Source organism: Danio rerio, chromosome 19, assembly GCF_049306965.1.
Source record: "Danio rerio strain Tuebingen ecotype United States chromosome 19, GRCz12tu, whole genome shotgun sequence".
Classification (NCBI taxonomy): Eukaryota; Metazoa; Chordata; class Actinopteri; order Cypriniformes; family Danionidae; genus Danio; species Danio rerio.
The window spans coordinates 49,551,989-49,570,000 of record NC_133194.1 but is presented as its reverse complement, the minus strand read 5'-3'; the positions used below and the strand labels follow the sequence as shown (position 1 = coordinate 49,570,000).

The 18,012-nt window shown below is 39.4% G+C and overlaps 1 protein-coding gene across 2 annotated transcripts in view; it reads left to right on the top strand.

The window, feature by feature from the left end:
- samd12 (sterile alpha motif domain containing 12) overlaps positions 1–4,956 on the top strand; it is a 166,063-nt gene extending 161,107 nt beyond the window's left edge. For both annotated transcript variants that reach the window (XM_017352316.4, XM_005159789.6), the window contains exon 5: positions 1,997–4,956. In XM_017352316.4, the coding sequence (XP_017207805.2) occupies positions 1,997–2,019 (23 nt within the window). In that variant the 3' untranslated portion in view covers positions 2,020–4,956. The remainder of the gene's footprint in view (positions 1–1,996) is intronic.
- The last annotated feature ends 13,056 nt before the right edge of the window (positions 4,957–18,012 follow it).

The window sequence follows — 18,012 nt, the reverse complement described above, 5'->3', positions numbered from 1 at the left end:
TTGGCACGTCTCTCAGTCTATTTTCTTGCTGTAACTTTATACACCTGTGTTTCTCGCAGCGACAACTCCACATCACTGTCGGCCCATTTATAAAGCTCAGCTTTTCCTCCACATATTGCTGCGATGTTTCAAAGAGCCGTGAAGTAAATGAATGGAGGACAGAAATAATGCTGCACAAAGCAAACGATGAAGGCTCTTCAGTCGCTTCAGTGTGGCTGAACAACATTTGGGAAAGAATTTTCCTAAAGGCAGCATGGTGGCTCAGTGGTTAGCACTGTTGCCTTACAGCAAGAAGGTTGCTGGTTCGAGTCGCGGCTGGGCCAGTTGGCATTTCTGTGTGGAGTTTGCATGTTCTCTGATATTTATCTATTTATTTTGTTGATTTAGTTTAATTTTCATTAGTGTAAACCCTGTTTTGAAGTGTTCAACAGACATTTAACTGACTATAAGAAACTTAGCAAGTACGTTACACCAACCCCAACATGAAGGCTCCTACACAACGGGACGCTTTTCGCTTGTGTTAATCGTCAGCGTCTTACGATACGTTTTTGTGTATTTAAACGCAAGCAATTTTTACTGGCGTCAAGCAGAAGAGTATGCAAAATCCCTCCTTGATGTTAGATGGCGCTGCACAACTTTAAGCTTCCTCTTGTAACTCAGAAGAAGAGAAAGAGAGGAAGTTCACACACTTGTTATTAAAGTTACTGGTGACTCGAACAAGCATGGATGGTTCAAGTAGCAGCTCCAGCTCTAGCGATGAAGAAATGATTATTGTTCACAGAGCAATAAGCAGCTGCACGTTCATATCGCCTCTGGGCGTCTTCTTCAATGTGCGCTCGCATTGACAGTTTTGCGCTTGAGCGCCTCCAGGTGTTGTTTACTGTAACTTCAACAGCTCCAACCTGATTGATGGAGAAGGTTTTGCGTGGTGCGTCAAATAAAAAAAAGCGAGCATGTGGCGATTTTTTTTTTTAAATGACGGTTTTGCGCCTGCTGTTTTGCGCGTTGGTGCAAGATCACATTGACGCCCTTTATTTAGTCACGAGGCGTTAATCTTGGTGTGCACGGGCCTTAACAGTCTACTAATAATCTAATAGAATTAGTTGACATGTAGATGCAATGTAACTTAAATTCAACAGACTGTCAAAATAAAGTGTTGTCTACTCTTTTTATTATTCACCTTCTATCACCCTGACCGTTTTTATGGCCTGGCTAAATAGTGCCCAGTTCACTGTGGAGCGCTCCAGAGCAACCGCAAGCCGACTCGTCTGTTGTCTTTTGAATTTGGGGGGAAAATGTGTTTACTTTTATCTTTATTTATCTATAAATATTTATGTTTATATGTCTATTTGTTTATATATTTTAGTTTACTTTGATTTATTATCAAGGCGAGCATAGATAATGTTTTAAATCTAGATTAATCTCACTGTAATCTTGGAATTAATCTAGATTAATCTGGGGGTTGGGGTGAAGCAGTGGCGCAGTAGGTAGTGCTGTCGCCTCACAGCAAGAAGGTCGCTGGTTCAAGCCTCGGCTCAGTTGGCGTTTCTGTGTGGAGTTTGCATGTTCTCCCTGCGTTCGCGTGGGTTTCCTCCGGGTGCTCCGGTTTCCCCCACAGTCCAAAGACATGCGGTACAGGTTAATTGGCTAGGCTAAATTGTTCGAGTGTTTGTGGGTGTTTCCCAGAGATGGGTTGTGGCCGGAAGGGCATCCGCTGCTTAAAAACGTGCTGGATAAGTTAGTGGTTCATTCCACTGTGGCGACCCCGGATTAATAAAGGGACTAAGCTGAAAAGAAAATGAATGAATGAATGAATGAATAATCTGGGGGATTGGGGGGTTGGAGGTGGGGGAAGATTCTAAGGGCCCTTGCAGTTTTAGGGCCCAAACGAACCCCCCTTCCTCTCATTCCTCTATATTAATATTCTCTGTGTTGTTTGTGTTTGTGTTCCTCTCTAATGTTAGTCTCTTCTTTCTTCTGTGTTTCTCTCTTGCAGCCTCTCTGGAGAGTTCGCCGTAGCTTCAGCGTTCCCGCAGATCCTTATTTCTCCATCCAGCGTCACAGCAGACTTCCAGCCCTGCGCTCAAAACTCTCCTGAAGTAGATCCACACCTTCCTCTGATCAAAACACTCCCAAACTGGTCTTCTGTAGCTCGTTACAGCACATCACACTGACCTCCAATAATCTCCTGGACTACTGATGTTCTCTGTTGGACGATGTGAAAGACTTGCTGCTGAATTAACTGCGTTGTGTGTAATCCTGAAGTGTAGCACTTTAACCTCTCTCTCTTCCTGCCAGTGTTAGCAAACCTGACTAGCATGGGGTTTGACAACACGCAACAGTACAGAAAAGCTATCTATCTATCTATCTATCTATCTATCTATCTATCTATCTATCTATCTATCTATCTATCTATCTATCTATCTATCTATCTATCTATCTATCTATCTATCTATCTATCTATCTATCTATCTATCTTATTAACTAAATATGTAGCTAGCTAGCTAGCTAATGTCTGGGTCTATATGTCTAGCTAATTAGCTATTCAGCTATCTATCTTATATAGTTATCTAGCTAATTATCTGTCTATACCTCTATCAACTATCTCTGTGTATCTATATATCTAGCTAGTTAACTAATTAGCTATTTATCTTGCTAGCTAGATGTCTGTCTAGCTATTGAATGGTTATTAAGCTAATTAGCTATCTATATAGTTGGCTGTCTCTGTCAAGCTAGCTTGTTGTGTAGCTTGATGGCTAATGATTAATTCTGTTATCTAGCTAATATAGCTAACTGGCTAATCTAGCTAGCTTATTAGCAGTCTGTTTTTATCTCTATCTGTCTTCACCATCTGTCTTTCTGAATCTGTTTATCTTGCTAATTAGCTATTTAGTTCATTATCTAGCTAGCAAGCCATGCTATGCTGTCTTGCTATGTAATTTTCATTTAGTTATCAATCTATCCATCTATCTATCTATCTGTCTGTCTATCTATCTGTCTGTCTGTCTATCTATCTATCTATCTATCTATCTATCTATCTATCTATCTATCTATCTATCTATCTATCTATCTATCTATCTATCTATCTGTCTGTCTGTCTGTCTGTCTGTCTGTCTGTCTGTCTGTCTGTCTGTCTGTCTGTCTGTCTGTCTGTCTGTCTGTCTGTCTGTCTGTCTGTCTGTCTGTCTATCTATCTATCTATCTATCTATCTATCTAATCAGGATATCTAATTAGCTATCTCTCTATAGCTAATGCGTTTGTTTAGCTAGCTACGTAGCTTATTAGCTAACGAACTATCTGGCTAGCTTTAGCTATCTCTCCACCTGTACACGAGCTAATGAAATGCCGTAGCGACATGAGGACTCCACCCTTTGCACGTCTGAATATTAACCGTCTCTTCTTCCCTGTTGTCTGTTGTCTCTATAATGTATAGCGTCTAGTCGGTTTGCTTGATTAGTTGTGTCTTTCTTTCACTGTGTCCCAAATAGCACACCATACACTACGCACTGCCATGAGTATAACCACATTCATCATCAGGAGTCACTGTGATAGGAGAATTTTACTTACACAATCCAAAATAAGTAAAGTAATCTAATGAGTGTTCAATAGCTCCGCCCCCTTCATCAATAGCCCCTCCCCTTCACAAGTAGCCCCGCCCCTTTGCAGCATTGAGTTGCACACTTATTTTTAATAGTTAATAAGTGCATCATCTAGGTATTTAAACTGTACTTCAATAGACTACTTATACGATTCATACTACTAAATGGCGTAGAGTAGTGCATAAGTGTGCGATTTGGGACGCAGCTTTTGTCTCTGTATGTCCCCTCCGAGCTTGAATTCCCTCACCATCCATCAAAAAGCAAAGGAGCTTGTTATTGTGTGTCCCATAGACTTGAACCGCACTGTGACTGTGACCAGGTCTCTCTCTCAAAAAAAAAAAAAGACAAGCCCACCCTTATATTCCAGCCCAAATCCTTCTTTCATCGCCGGACCAAATGCATTACACCCTCATCTCTTGATCCGGAGCCAATCTCGGATTCGACTTTTTGGTGGAATTCAATTAGAGAGCAGGATGAAGCAACTGAGCTCGGAGCTGCGAAACTGTGAAGAATCCGAAACGGCAGACCAATCTTCCTTTTCTGAGAGAAGAAGAACTGAAAAATAGATGACAGAGACTCTGTGAAGCATCATCCCGGCATTTGGGAAAGGATGAAAACGGATCTGTAGTCATTATTGAAACATATACACTGTAAAAGAAATATCCGTAAATTAAGAGTTTCATGTTTTTTTTTGTTTTTTTTTCTCATTTATTTATGCTTTTGGATTGCATTAATGAGACCTTAAGCTAAAAATCCAACCTATAGTAATATATTAGCTGAAATTAATCTGGTGTGGTAATTCTACAGTTGCTATGGTAATAGAACAACTATAATAACTATTTTGTTGTGGTGTTTCTATAGTTGCTATGGTAACGCAACAACTAAAGTAATTGATATGTTGTGGTGATTCTATAGTTGCTATGGTAACCCAAAATCCATGCTAATTAATCTGTTGTGGTGTTTTACAGTTGCTATGGTAACAACAACTAAAGTAATTGATCTGTTGTGGTGATTCTATAGTTTCTATGGTAACCCAAAAACTATGCTAATTAATCTGGTTCTACAGTTGCTATGGTAACAACAACTATAATAATTAATCTAGTGTGGTGTTTCTATAGTAGCTATGGTAACACAACAACTATAGTAACTGATCTGTTGTGATGTTTTTATAGTTGCTATGGTAATAGAACAACTATATTAATAATCTGCTGTGGTGTTTCTACAGTTGCTATGGCAATAGAACAACAACAATAATTGATCTGCTGATTGCATTAATGAGACCTTTAGCTAAAAAGGAGATCACTCACATTAAATAAAATACTGCAGAAATTAGTGATCTGTAGTATATAAACACTGCAGGGTGACACCGTGGCTCAGTGGTTAGCACTGTTGCCTCACAGCAAGAAGGTCACTGGTTTGAGTCCCAGCTGGGTCAGTTGGCATTCCTGTGTGGAGTTTGCATGATCTCCCCGTTATGTAAAATATGCTGGAATAGTTGGTGGTTCAATTCGTATTATTGACCTGATAAATCAGAGACTAAGGACTATCAGTTATTTATTTACTTTATTTATATAAAACTATCATCTAATACCTTTATTTAATACCTAAACCCAACATCTGCCTTTATAACTAATAATAAGCAGCAAAATACTGGTTTATTGAGCTAAAAATCTTAGTTAATGGTTTGTTGATAGCGTGAAGTGTGCTTTAAAAAAGTGTGACCCTTATTTTCTATGCAATATATTGTTTCAAACTACGAAAATATGAATAAAAGCCACTCTGAGATGAATTTTCAACATCAAAACTCGACAAAACAGAGATTAAACTCCTTTAATGCAATTTAAAAAACATAAATAAAAAGATATACAGATTTTTTTACATTGTATAAACTAGGTGAGAACACAAGATGCTCGAACTTCCCATTCACTATGTTTTTGACTAGAGATCCTCACAGAGGCGTCACTGTTAATACAACACGGCCATTCACTGTTACCTTTTAACTTGTAAGCACATGGAAGTTGTGACTCAGACGAACTGTGTCTTTGTACCCTTTGATCATTGTCACCTTTATATCACACCTCCATTACTTACACCAGCCTCAGGCATTAACAAGGCTGCTCTCCGCAATTGTAGCATGACACCGCAGTATTGCACTGACCCGCCATTGATTAACCAGAGCGGCTCCTGTTGTTTGGAGGGCTACAGTAATAGATTACATGCTGCTGATGGTGGCGTATGATGGAAGGATTGCCTTACGAGACGCCTTCGGTTGCAGCGAGATCCAAAAATTGAGTGCTATCGATTAGACCGTGTCGATTAGATCTCATATTGGCTCACAGGATGAAGTCGATAGTGGGAATCTGGGGAAAAGCATGTTCCAATTAAAAACTAGCTAACCATTTCATGCCTTTGTGGGGCCTTGGAGGTGTTTTTTATAGTTTAGAAAGGGCTCGATGCCAGGAGTTTTAGATGAAGAGGTGGAGAACTAAGTGCTCATTGGGGTTTTTTTATCGCTGCTAGATCTCACTGTGTAGAAAATGTGTGGCTCTGGAGAAAAAAAAAAAGTGTTTGTAAAGGAGATCACCCACATGAAAACAAATACCACAGTAATTTAAATACTGCACTCCACACTCTACAATTACCACAGCTGATTTATTTAAGCACTGTACTATAGTATGGTTTAAAAACACCATATAATTACTGTAACCCAACATTCGGTAACATTTTTTCACATTTTCCTTTGAAATGTTGGGTTTGTTGATGTTTGACCCAGTGTTGGGTTACAGTACATCAACCCAGCATTTTGTTTAGGCTTTAATACCATAGTGTTTTTAATCCAACCTATAGTAATATATTAGCTGAAATTAATCTGGTGTGGTAATTCTACAGTTGCTATGGTAATAGAACAACTATAATAACTATTCTGTTGTGGTGTTTCTATAGTTGCTATGGTAACACAACAACTAAAGTAATTGATCTGTTGTGGTGATTCTATAGTTGCTATGGTAGCCAAAAATCTATGCTAATTAATCTGTTGTAGTGGTTCTACAGTTGCTATGGTAACAACAACTAAAGTAATTGATCTGTTGTGATGATTCTATAGTTGCTATGGTAACCCAAAATCTATGCTAATTAATCTGTTGTGGTGGTTCTACAGTTGCTATGGTGACAACAACTAAAGTAATTGATCTGTTGTGGGGATTCTATAGTTTCTATGGTAACCCAAAAAACTATGCTAATTAATCTGGTTCTACAGTTGCTATGGTAACAACAACTATAATAATTAATCTAGTGTGGTGTTTCTACAGTTGCTATGGTAATCTAAAAACTATGCTAATTCATCCGTTGTGGTGTTTCTATAGTAGCTATGGTAACACAACAACTATAGTAACTGATCTGTTGTGATGTTTTTATAGTTGCTATGGCAATAGAACAACAACAAAAATTGATCTGTTGTGGTTAATCTACAGTTGCTATGGAAATAGAACAACTATATTAATTAATCTGCTGTGGTGTTTCTACAGTTGCTATGGCAATAGAACAACAACAATAATTGATCTGCTGTGGTAATTCTACAGTTGCTATGGTAATAGAACAACAGTAGTAATTGATCTGTTGTGGTAAATCTACAGTTGTTATGGTAATAGAACAACAGTAGTAATTGATCTGTTGTGGTAAATCTACAGTTGCTATGGTAATAGAACAACAGTAGTAATTGATCTGTTGTGATAAATCTACAGTTGCTATGGTAATAGAACAACAGTAGTAATTGATCTGTTGTGATAAATCTAAAGTTGCTATGGTAATAGAACAACAGTAGTAATTGATCTGTTGTGATAAATCTACAGTTGCTATGGTAATAGAACAACAGTAGTAATTGATCTGTTGTGGTGTTTCTATAGTTGCTATGGAAATAAAACAACAATATCAATTGTTCTGTTTTGGTGTTTCTATAGTTGCTATGGAAGTAGAACAACACTTAATTTATCTGTTGTGGTAATTCTACAGTTGCTATGGTAATAGAACAACAATGTTAATTGATCTGTTGTGGTAATTCTTCAGTAGCTATGGGAACAGAACAATAACAGTAATATAAAAAAACAAATCACTAATGTAGTTTTCTACAACTACATGATCTATTATATTACAATTCACCATAGTTTACTGTAATAAAAGCTAATGTTATTATTACAGTATATCAGTTAATACTGCAGTATGCTGGAACATTGATTATCAAAAAGTTGTAAAAACTTATATGATGCTAAGTTTGATCCAGCACTGAACCCAGCTATGTGTAGTATTTACTATAAATTACTATGGTATTTTTTCATGGGGGCATTAATATTAAACAAGCAACTCAAAATCAGCTCTAAAAGACGCTGAAAGAGTTCTTTTGATGTGGATTAGATGATTAGATGCTGTGATGTTCACCCACGAGGGGTTTGTTTTTTTATTTGAACTTTATGAGAGCATCTCATGCTACATTAACCGCAGAGTTCAAGCGTTCAGCAAAAACTCAATAGCAGCGTATACTGTCGATTCAGACTCTTAGTTTGCCTCAGGGCGCTTTTGTTATTTTCTAAGAAAAGTGCATAGGAATATTTAATTTTTTAAAAGATTCAATTTTATAGCACTGTAGAGCTGTATAATAGTCTAAAATTGTGTTTGATATCACAAAAAAAGATGCCTAGTTCCTATATATATTTAAAATATTAATATATATATATATATATATGGAAAGTTAAAGTCAGAATTATTTGACCTCCTTATAATTTCTGTTTAACGGAGAAAAGATATTTTCAACACATTTATAATTAATAATGATAACTTTAATAACTCATTTCTAATAACTGATTTCTTTTTTTTTTTCTTTTTTTGCCATGATGACAGCATATAAAGTTTGATTAGATATTCTTCAAGACACTAGTATTCAGCTTAAAGTGACATTTAAAGGGTTAACTTGGGTAATTAGGGTAAGGTTAGGGTAATTAGGCAAGTCATTGTATAACAGTGGTTTGTTCTGGAGACCATCCAAAACTAATAATGCTTAAGGGGGATAATAATATCTTAAAATATTTTTTAAAAGCTGAAATAAAACAAATAATAGAGAAACAATATCCTTAATCCATTAAATATCACTTGAGAAATATTTGGGAAAGAATAAATATTGCACAGGAGGGTTAATAACTTTGTATATACAGCTGGAAGCAGAAGTGTACATACACTGTATTAAAAGGCACATAACCCTTTAAAAAAAGTCAGATGTTAATGTGACTAAACTTTTTCTCTTTTAGGTAAGTTAGGATTATCACGTGTTTCTGTTTTGCTTAATAGCAGAATAATGAGATATTGTGTGAGAAACTGTTATAACTCTTCTTGAAAGTCAAGTTTACATACAATAAGATTATTCTGCCTCTGGAAAGGCTCAGATGATGATATCAAGGTTTTGGAAGTTTCTGGCTAATTTACAACATTTGAGTTAATTGAAGCAACAACTGTAGAATAGTATCAGTAAATCAACGAACCAGAATCAACAACAAAGCCAGATTACAATTAGTTGAATTACACTGGGAAAAAGACTCATGTTTGGAGACATGTCCTGTGCTCTGATGGAGCTAAGATTGAACTGTTTGGCCATAATGACCAGTGTTACATTTGGAGGACAAAGGGGAAAGCGCACAAGCCTAGTAACACCATCCCAACTGTGAAGTATGGGGGCGGCAGCATCATGTTGTGGGGCTGTTTTGCTGCAGGAGGGACTGGTCCACTTCACAGCATAGATGGCATCATGAAGAAAGAACATTATGTAGAAATACTGAAGCAACATCTCAAGACATCAGCCAGGACATTACAACTTGGCCACAAATGGCTCTTCCAAACAGACCAAGACCCTAAGCACACTGCCAAATTAGTGAAAATGTGCTTTAAGGACAACAGAGTGAATGTTGTGGAGTGGCCATCACAAAGCCCTGATCTCAATCCTATAGAAAATGTGTGGACAGAGTTAAAAAAGCTTGTGTGAGCAAGACAGCCTACAAATCTGACTCAGTTACACCAATTCTGTCAGGAGGAATGAGCCAAAATTCCTGCAAACTATTGTGAGAAGCTTGGGGAAGGAGACCCAAAATATTTAAAGCAAAGCTAAAAAACACCAAGCAAATGTGTGTAAACTTTCGACTGTCTAAATTTTTTTTTTTAATTCTCAAAAAATATTCTCTCATTATTCTGGCATTTAGCAAATGTAAATGATTTAGGTCATCCTAACGGACCTAAAATAGTAAATGTTTACTATGATTTACCATCAGACCTTTTAAAAAATGGTTATGTTCCTGTTTTTAGAGTGTATGTAAACTTCTGGTTTCAACTGTAAATATACTATTATTTGATGCACGTCAGAATCCCAAAATAGAGGTTCAGTCATTCTCATGAGAGTTTCCGAATAAAAAATCAAGAAAAACAAAGAGGAACACACTAATGATCCTTTTTGATCTTCAACAAAGCAGACCTTGGAAAAACAACAAATTAATGCACAAACGAACAAGGATAATTCTTTAATAATCAGTCTCCTTTATTTGCCTTTAGATCCACGCAGACTCCTTTGAGGAGTAGATAATGACTGATGTTAGAAACGCTGTATGAAAGCTCTTACTCTTAAAGAGTTGTACTTTTGATGGCGGTGATGAGTTTTTAGTGAATTATCAACGTCTACACAATGCACACTGAACATTCAACTCAACAACTGCACAAAGTACTCATAGATGCAAGTTTTTTGTCATGCATACACTGAATTATTACTGTATTCACAGTGATGTAAATGTGTAAAGCTGTGCACATTCATCTAAATACACCTGAATACATATGAAAATGATTTTTAGTTACTCTATATGTGAGCATGTTATTCATTTCTGATGTTTTGATTTTGGCGGGCATGCAGATCAACCTATCAGACCTGTTTCTGTTCCTCTATCTCCACATAGTGTGCCTACTCATTAATATTCATGAATATGTTCATCTTCTAATAAACATATTAATATAACAGAGCCATTCTGTGTGTCTTATTGAACATAACCATGCTCGACTTGAACTTAATTACTACTGAATTACAACATACTTGCTAAAAATGAATAGGCATACAACATCAAAGTGTATTTATTAAAAAGCAGAACTATTTGAACTGACATTTTTCTCTTTATATAATTTTATAAATTATTTTATTTATTCATTTTTGTATTTATTTATTATTTACTTTATATTAGATCACTATTATAAAACTTTAAGTATATTTTAGAATAATGTGTAGTCAAATAATTAATAATAATAAAAGTTAATAAGCGAACTTGTTATTAAATGAAACTTCTAAACCTAATCCGAGGAGGCTGGTAGAAAATGCTTTATGACAACCTTTCACGGACGAAATATAAGACGGGGTGGTTGGGGTTGGAGGATTTGTTTGGGCCCCTAATATAATCTCTGGGTGCCCTAATACTGTGTGGGCCCTTAGAATCGTCTTAACTTTTTCCTTCCTAGTGGCGCCCTGGTCTTGAGAAAACAACATATCTGGCCCAGTTATGGGTTTTGAACTTGGCTGAGACTTGGCCCAGATATGGTCTATGTTTGTGCAACAGGGGCCAGCTAGTCAAGTGCTGTGCAGACAGACGCTAGAGACCATGTTAGAGCATCCGACTCCCATGCGGAAGGTCGACAGTTCGATCCCAGCTCGGAGCGGGTTGGGTGCTGTAGGACCGGCGGGGTTACATTGGTGCCGTGACCCGGATGGGAGTGAGGTTTATGGGGGTGAGTTTAACGGAGGCCAGCTAATCAAGTGCTGTGCAGGTAAACCTCATTCCTCTGACCTCTAAAGTTGCTCTAGCGACAGACGCTAGAGACCATGTTAGAGCAACCAACTCCCATGCGGAAGGTCGACAGTTCGATCCCAGCTTGGAGCGGGTTGGGTGGTGTAGGACCGGCGGGGTTACATTGGTGCCGTGACCCGGTTGGGAGTGAGGTCTAGGAGGGTGAGTGTAACAGAGGCCAGCTAGTAAGTGCTGTGCAGGTAAAACCTCACTCCTCTGACCTCTAAAGGTGCTCTAGTGACAGATGCTTGAGGCCATGGTCTTTAGCCTCTTTGTTAGAGCAACCGACTCCCATGCGGAAGGTCAGCTCGGAGTGAGTTGGGTGGTGTAGGACCGTGTGTGTATGTGTATGTGTATCTGTGTGTGTATGTGTGTGTGTGTGTGTGTTTGTGTGTGTGTGTGTGTGTGTGTGTGTGTGTGTGTGTGTTAAAATCTTTTGAAAGCATAGATTTAATAGCATAGATGTCATGCTGTATGCAATAGAAGATGATGTAGGTGTTTTCAAGGGTTTAAAGGAGAAACTGCTGCTGTGTTTGTGTGGCTGAATTCACCGGCACGTTAATCTAGATTGATATTGACTGGCCTGTGTCTTACACACACACACACACACACACACACACACACACACACACACACACACACACTGCTGATAGTGAGGATTCAGGGCTTCTGCAGGAGAGAGAGAGTGTGTGTGTGTATGTGTGTGTGAGCGATGAACAGACGGAGAGGAATGACAGCACACATCACTCCAGCTCAATCCCTCTGCTCTCGATTCTCAGCACTTTACAGCTCTTTTTTTCCTCATTTTCTCTCTGCTTTTGCTCATTCTCCGTCCTCTCGTGTCTATTTCTGCGTTCTTTCCATATCTGCCTGTTTAAAATCCTCCTCTCCGCTCCTCCGTAGACCTCCTCGAGTCTCTGTCACCACTATTAAAACCCTGCAGTATCTGTGTATCTATAAATACACGCTCAAATATAATGTGTCAGCCTTCGCTCTGCTGCAGATATAGGCAGGCCATATATATAGATACAGCTCAACATATATGAGTTCACCCCTCACAAATCTCTCATATAGATTAATATCTTCTAGAGGAAGCTTTACAAAATTTTATTTGTGCATATACATTATCAGTACTGAAGCCAAATCTGGAGCTAATCTAACAAGATAACTAGTGATAACGGTTTAAAATCAGTACGCTGAAATGTATATGTTAGGGAAAAATATTAAATAAAAAATCTGTAAAAAGAGCAAAATTCAAGCGAACAAATGTACACAATTTTGCTGAAATTTTGTAGTTTGTAATTTTATTTTCCAATATTAAATGTATTATCTTCCTAAAATCTAACAAAACGTGCTCAGGGGTAGCTTTAATAATGTGTCGGTGCTCTTTGGGAGAGAGATTCATCAGAATAAACAGCAAAAATCTGTCAAAAAAAGATTATTATATATATATATATATACATTCTGTAAGAATCTTGGCTCCATGTGGGTTCCAGTAGGTTTTCTGCGGTATTGGTGATGATTGGGATGCAATTCAACAGATGGTTCATCAGAGAAATCCACCTTCTGACACTTTACCAGATGATCAATCAGAAGTCAAGTTATTTGCTGCTCTTACATACTTAAGACCATCTGACCAATCTAAACAGAGTAGAGCCATCTGACCAATCAAAGGGAGAGTAAGATTATCTGACCAATCATAGCAGAGTAAGACCATCTGACCAATCTAAACAGAGTAGAGCCATCTGACCAATCAAAGGGAGAGTAAGATCATCTGACCAATCATAGCAGAGTAAGACCATCTGACCAATCTAAACAGAGTAGGGCTATCTGACCAATCAAAGGGAGAGTAAGATCATCTGACCAATCATAGCAGAGTAAGACCATCTGACCAATCTAAACAAAGTAGAGCCATCTGACCAATCAAAGGGAGAGTAAGACCATCTGACCAATCTAAACAGAGTAGAGCCATCTGACCAATCAAAGGGAGAGTAAGACCATCTGACCAATCATAGCAGAGTAAGACCATCTGACCAAGCTAAACAAAGTAGAGCCATCTGACCAATCAAAGGGAGAGTAAGACCATCTGACCAATCTAAACAGAGTAGAGCCATCTGACCAATCAAAGGGAGAGTAAGACCATCTGACCAATCATAGCAGAGTAAGACCATCTGACCAAGCTAAACAAAGTAGAGCCATCTGACCAATCAAAGGGAGAGTAAGACCATCTGACCAATCTAAACAGAGTAGAGCCATCTGACCAATCAAAGGGAGAGTAAGACCATCTGACCAATCATAGCAGAGTAAGACCATCTGACCAAGCTAAACAGAGTAGGGCTATCTGACCAATCAAAGGGAGAGTAAGATCATCTGACCAATCATAGCAGAGTAAGACCATCTGACCAATCTAAACAAAGTAGAGCCATCTGACCAATCAAAGGGAGAGTAAGACCATCTGACCAATCTAAACAGAGTAGAGCCATCTGACCAATCAAAGGGAGAGTAAGACCATCTGACCAATCTAAACAGAGTAGAGCCATCTGACCAATCAAATGGAAAGTAAGATCATCTGACCAATCATAGCAGAATAAGACCATATGACCAATCGGAACAAAGTAGACCCATCTGACCAATCAAGGGCAGAGAAAGACCATCTGACCAATCAAAGGGAGAGTAAGACCATCTGACCAATCTAAACAGAGTAGAGCCATCTGACCAATCAAAGGGAGAGTAAGACCATCTGACCAATCTAAACAGAGTAGAGCCATCTGACCAATCAAAGGGAGAGTAAGACCATCTGTCCAATCATAGCAAAGTAAGACCATCTAGCCAATCGGAACAAAGTAGACCCATCTGACCAATCAAAGATAGAGTAAGACCATCTGACTAATCAGAGCAGTGTAAGAACATTTGACCAAATAGAGTAAGACAGTATGACTAATCAAACCAGAGTAGAAATTTTCTGACCAATCAGAGCAGAGTAGAGCTATCTGACCAATCAAAGCAGAGTAAGACCAACTGACAAATCAAAGCAGAATAGGAACCATCTAACCAATCAATTCAGTGTAAGCCAATCTGACCAATCAGATCAAAGTTGTCTGACCAATCAAAGCAGAGTAAGACCATCTGACCAATCAGGGCAGAGTAAGACTGTATGGCCAATCAAAGCAGAATAAAACAATCTGACCAATCAGATCAAAGTAGAAACGATCTGACCAATCAGAGCAGAGTAGACATTATCTGACTAATCAGAGCAGAGGTATCTGACCAATCAAAACAGAGTTAGACCTACTGACAAATCAAGGCAGAGTGGGAACTATCTAACCAATCAAATCAGTGCAAGCCAATGATCTGACCAATCAGAGCAAAGACAATTTGCTTAACCAGAGCACAGTTAAGCTATGTGACCAATCAGAGCAGAGTAAGGCCATCTGACCATTCAGAGCAGCGCACACTCTGAGAAAGGCAGTATTTAAAGAGACTGGATGCTGGAATGAAGCATCAGAGCAGAAGCTGCAGTGGATATCATGAAAAATTCAACTCTTTGCTGTATAAGTAGGCAGAGTTCGACTGCTCTCCTGACGTGTGTGTAGAGTGTGTGTACGTGCCCTCGTGACGTAACTGCAGTAAATATGTCAGTGTGCTGTTGTATGTGTGAATGATGGCAGCGGAAACGAGCTGGTCGAGTGGATGAGGAGTGTGTACAGGACATTAGTGTTCGGTGCAGAGCCGTGATGAACAGCATCACTGGAGTGTTTCTGTCTGCACACACACTCTTTCTGTACACTCCGATCTACTGACACCAGCTGAACAACCAGAACACCTGATCTCAGGTGTATGTACACACACACACACGCGCGCACACACACACTGCTGCGTTTAAACACTGCTCACATGACGAGCTCTTTGCCTGTAGGCAGGAAGAGTGTTTGCCTGAAGGCCTGAACAGTGATAGAACATTCTCTTCTGTCCATGAACACGAAGATCCAGGAACACGACATGACCAGCAAATAAAGGTGAGCAAAATCTCACACTCGCTTCACATCGACAGCACAAAATCAACAGTCTGATTCATCACTAGCAGAAAACACATCCATCTTGAAAATCAGATGAGTTCTATGCAGTTATTGATGTCAGGTGTTCGGCATTACAGGCTACATGTGTCTACTCTGTTCAGATTGGTCAGACGTTCTTACTCTGCTTTTGATTGATCAGATGGTCTTACTCTGCTCTGATTGGTCAGATGGTCTTACTCTCCCTTTGATTGGTCAGATGGCTCTGCTCTGTTCAGATTGGTCAGATGGTTTTACCCTGCTATGATTGGTCAGATGGCTCTGCTCTGTTCAGATTGGTCAGATGGCTCTACTCTGTTTAGATTGGACAGATGGCTCTACTCTGTTTAGATTGGTCAGATGGTCTTACTCTGCTCTGATTGGTCAGAAGGTCTTACTCTCCCTTTGAGTGGTCAGATGGCTCTGCTCTGTTCAGATTGGTCAGATGCTCTAACTCTGCTCTGATTGGTCAGATGGTCTTACTCTTCCTTTGATTGGTCAGATGGCTCTACTCTGTTCAGATTGGTCAGATGGTTTTACCCTGCTATGATTGGTCAGATGGCTCTGCTCTGTTCAGATTGGTCAGATGGCTCTACTCTGTTTAGATTGGTCAGATGGTCTTACTCTGCTCTGATTGGTCAGATGGTCTTACTCTTCCTTTGATTGGTCAGATGGCTCTGCTCTGCTCAGATTGGTCAGATGGTCTACTCTGTTTGGATTGGTCAGATGTTCTTACTTTGCCTTTGATTGATCATATGGTCTTACTCTGCTCTGATTGGTCAGATGGTCTTACTCTTTCTTTGATTGGTTAGATGGCTCTGCTCTGTTCAGATTGGTCAGATGGTCTTACCCTGCTATGATTGGTCAGATGGCTCTGCTCTGTTCAGATTGGTCAGATGGTTTTACTCTGCTCTGATTGGTCAGATTTACATTTACATTTGGTCATTTAGCAGACGCTTTTATCCAAAACGACTTACAAATGAGGACAGATGTCTCATGATGTCAGACAGATGTCAGATGGTCTTACGCTCCCTTGGATTGGTCAGATGGCTCTGCTCTGCTCAGATTGGTCAGATGGTCTACTCTGCTTTGATTGGTCCGAAAACTACTCTGATCTGATAGGTCAGATAATCTTCCTCTGATTTGATTGGCTAGATGGTTCTTACTCTGCTTTGATTGGTTAGATGATCTTACTCTGATTGTTCTGCTCTGCTACGATTGGTCAGATGGCTCTGCTCTGCTCTGATTGGTCAGATGGTCTACTCTGTTTACATTGGTCAGATTTTCTTACTCTCCCTTTGATTGGTCAGATGGTTTTACTCTGCTCTGATTGGTCAGATGGTCTTACTCTACCTTTGATTAGTCAGATGGCTTTGCTCTGCTATGATTGGTCAGATGGCCCAGTCTGTCGTGATTGGTTTACAGATTGTTGGAAACCAAGTAAACATTCCTCATAATTATGCAAACTTCCTACAATCCCACATTTGTAAATACTCTAACTGATTTCAGGGAGTTCAGAAGCTCTACTTCATTTATTTTGCACTTTGATCGTTAACATTTTAGACAGAGATGGGAAGTAATGAAATACAAATGCTTCGTTAATGTAGTTAAGTAGATCCACTAATTACTTTTTGACAACTTTTAACTTTTACCTCTTACATTTTTACACAAATATCTGCACTTTCTACTTACTTTTTGTAACCACTCTCGTTGCTTTAGTTTTCATGTGTTTGGTGACACGATCAATAATATTTTCTTGTCATTGTGCAATATAAACGCAGTTTTGATGCAGTCAGTCTGTTTTTCCTTATTGCGCACCTGCGTACTGCACTGCGCGGCTTTTTTAAGGCTATCACGCAATGTACGTGGGTTAGTTTATGAAGATTATTATGAGAAAGAAGGCAAGGATGACTGTGCAGATGTGATCTAACATGACTGATGCTGCCCTGTTTACACGGTAATAAGACAACTAGTAGGTGCTGTGCAGGTAAACCTCACTCCTCTGACCTCTAAAGGTGCAACAGACACTAGAGGCCATGGTCTTTAGCCTCCTTGGTAGAGCAACCATCTCCCATGCGGAAGGTCGCCGGTTCGATCCCAGCTTGGAGCGGCTTGGGTGGTGTAGGACCGGCGGGGTTACATTGGTGCCGTGACCTGGATGGGAGTGAGGTTTAGGGGGTGAGTGTAACGGAGGCCAGCTAGTAGGTGCTGTGCAGGTAAACCTCACTCCTAGGACCTCTAAAGGTGCTCTAGTGACAGATGCTAGAGGCCATGGTCTTTAGCCTCCTTGGTAGAGCACCTGACTCCCATGCGGAAAGGTCGCCTGTTCGATACCAGCTCGGAGGTTTAGGTGTAGGTGGTTGGTGCAGGACCGGCGGGGTTACACCAGCGGTGTCCAAATTTGGTTCTGGAGGGCCCGTGTCCTGCAGATTTTAGCTCCAACTTGCTTCAACACACCTGCTAGAATGTGTGTACTTTTGCCATCTCTGCATTTAGATTTTCAAAAG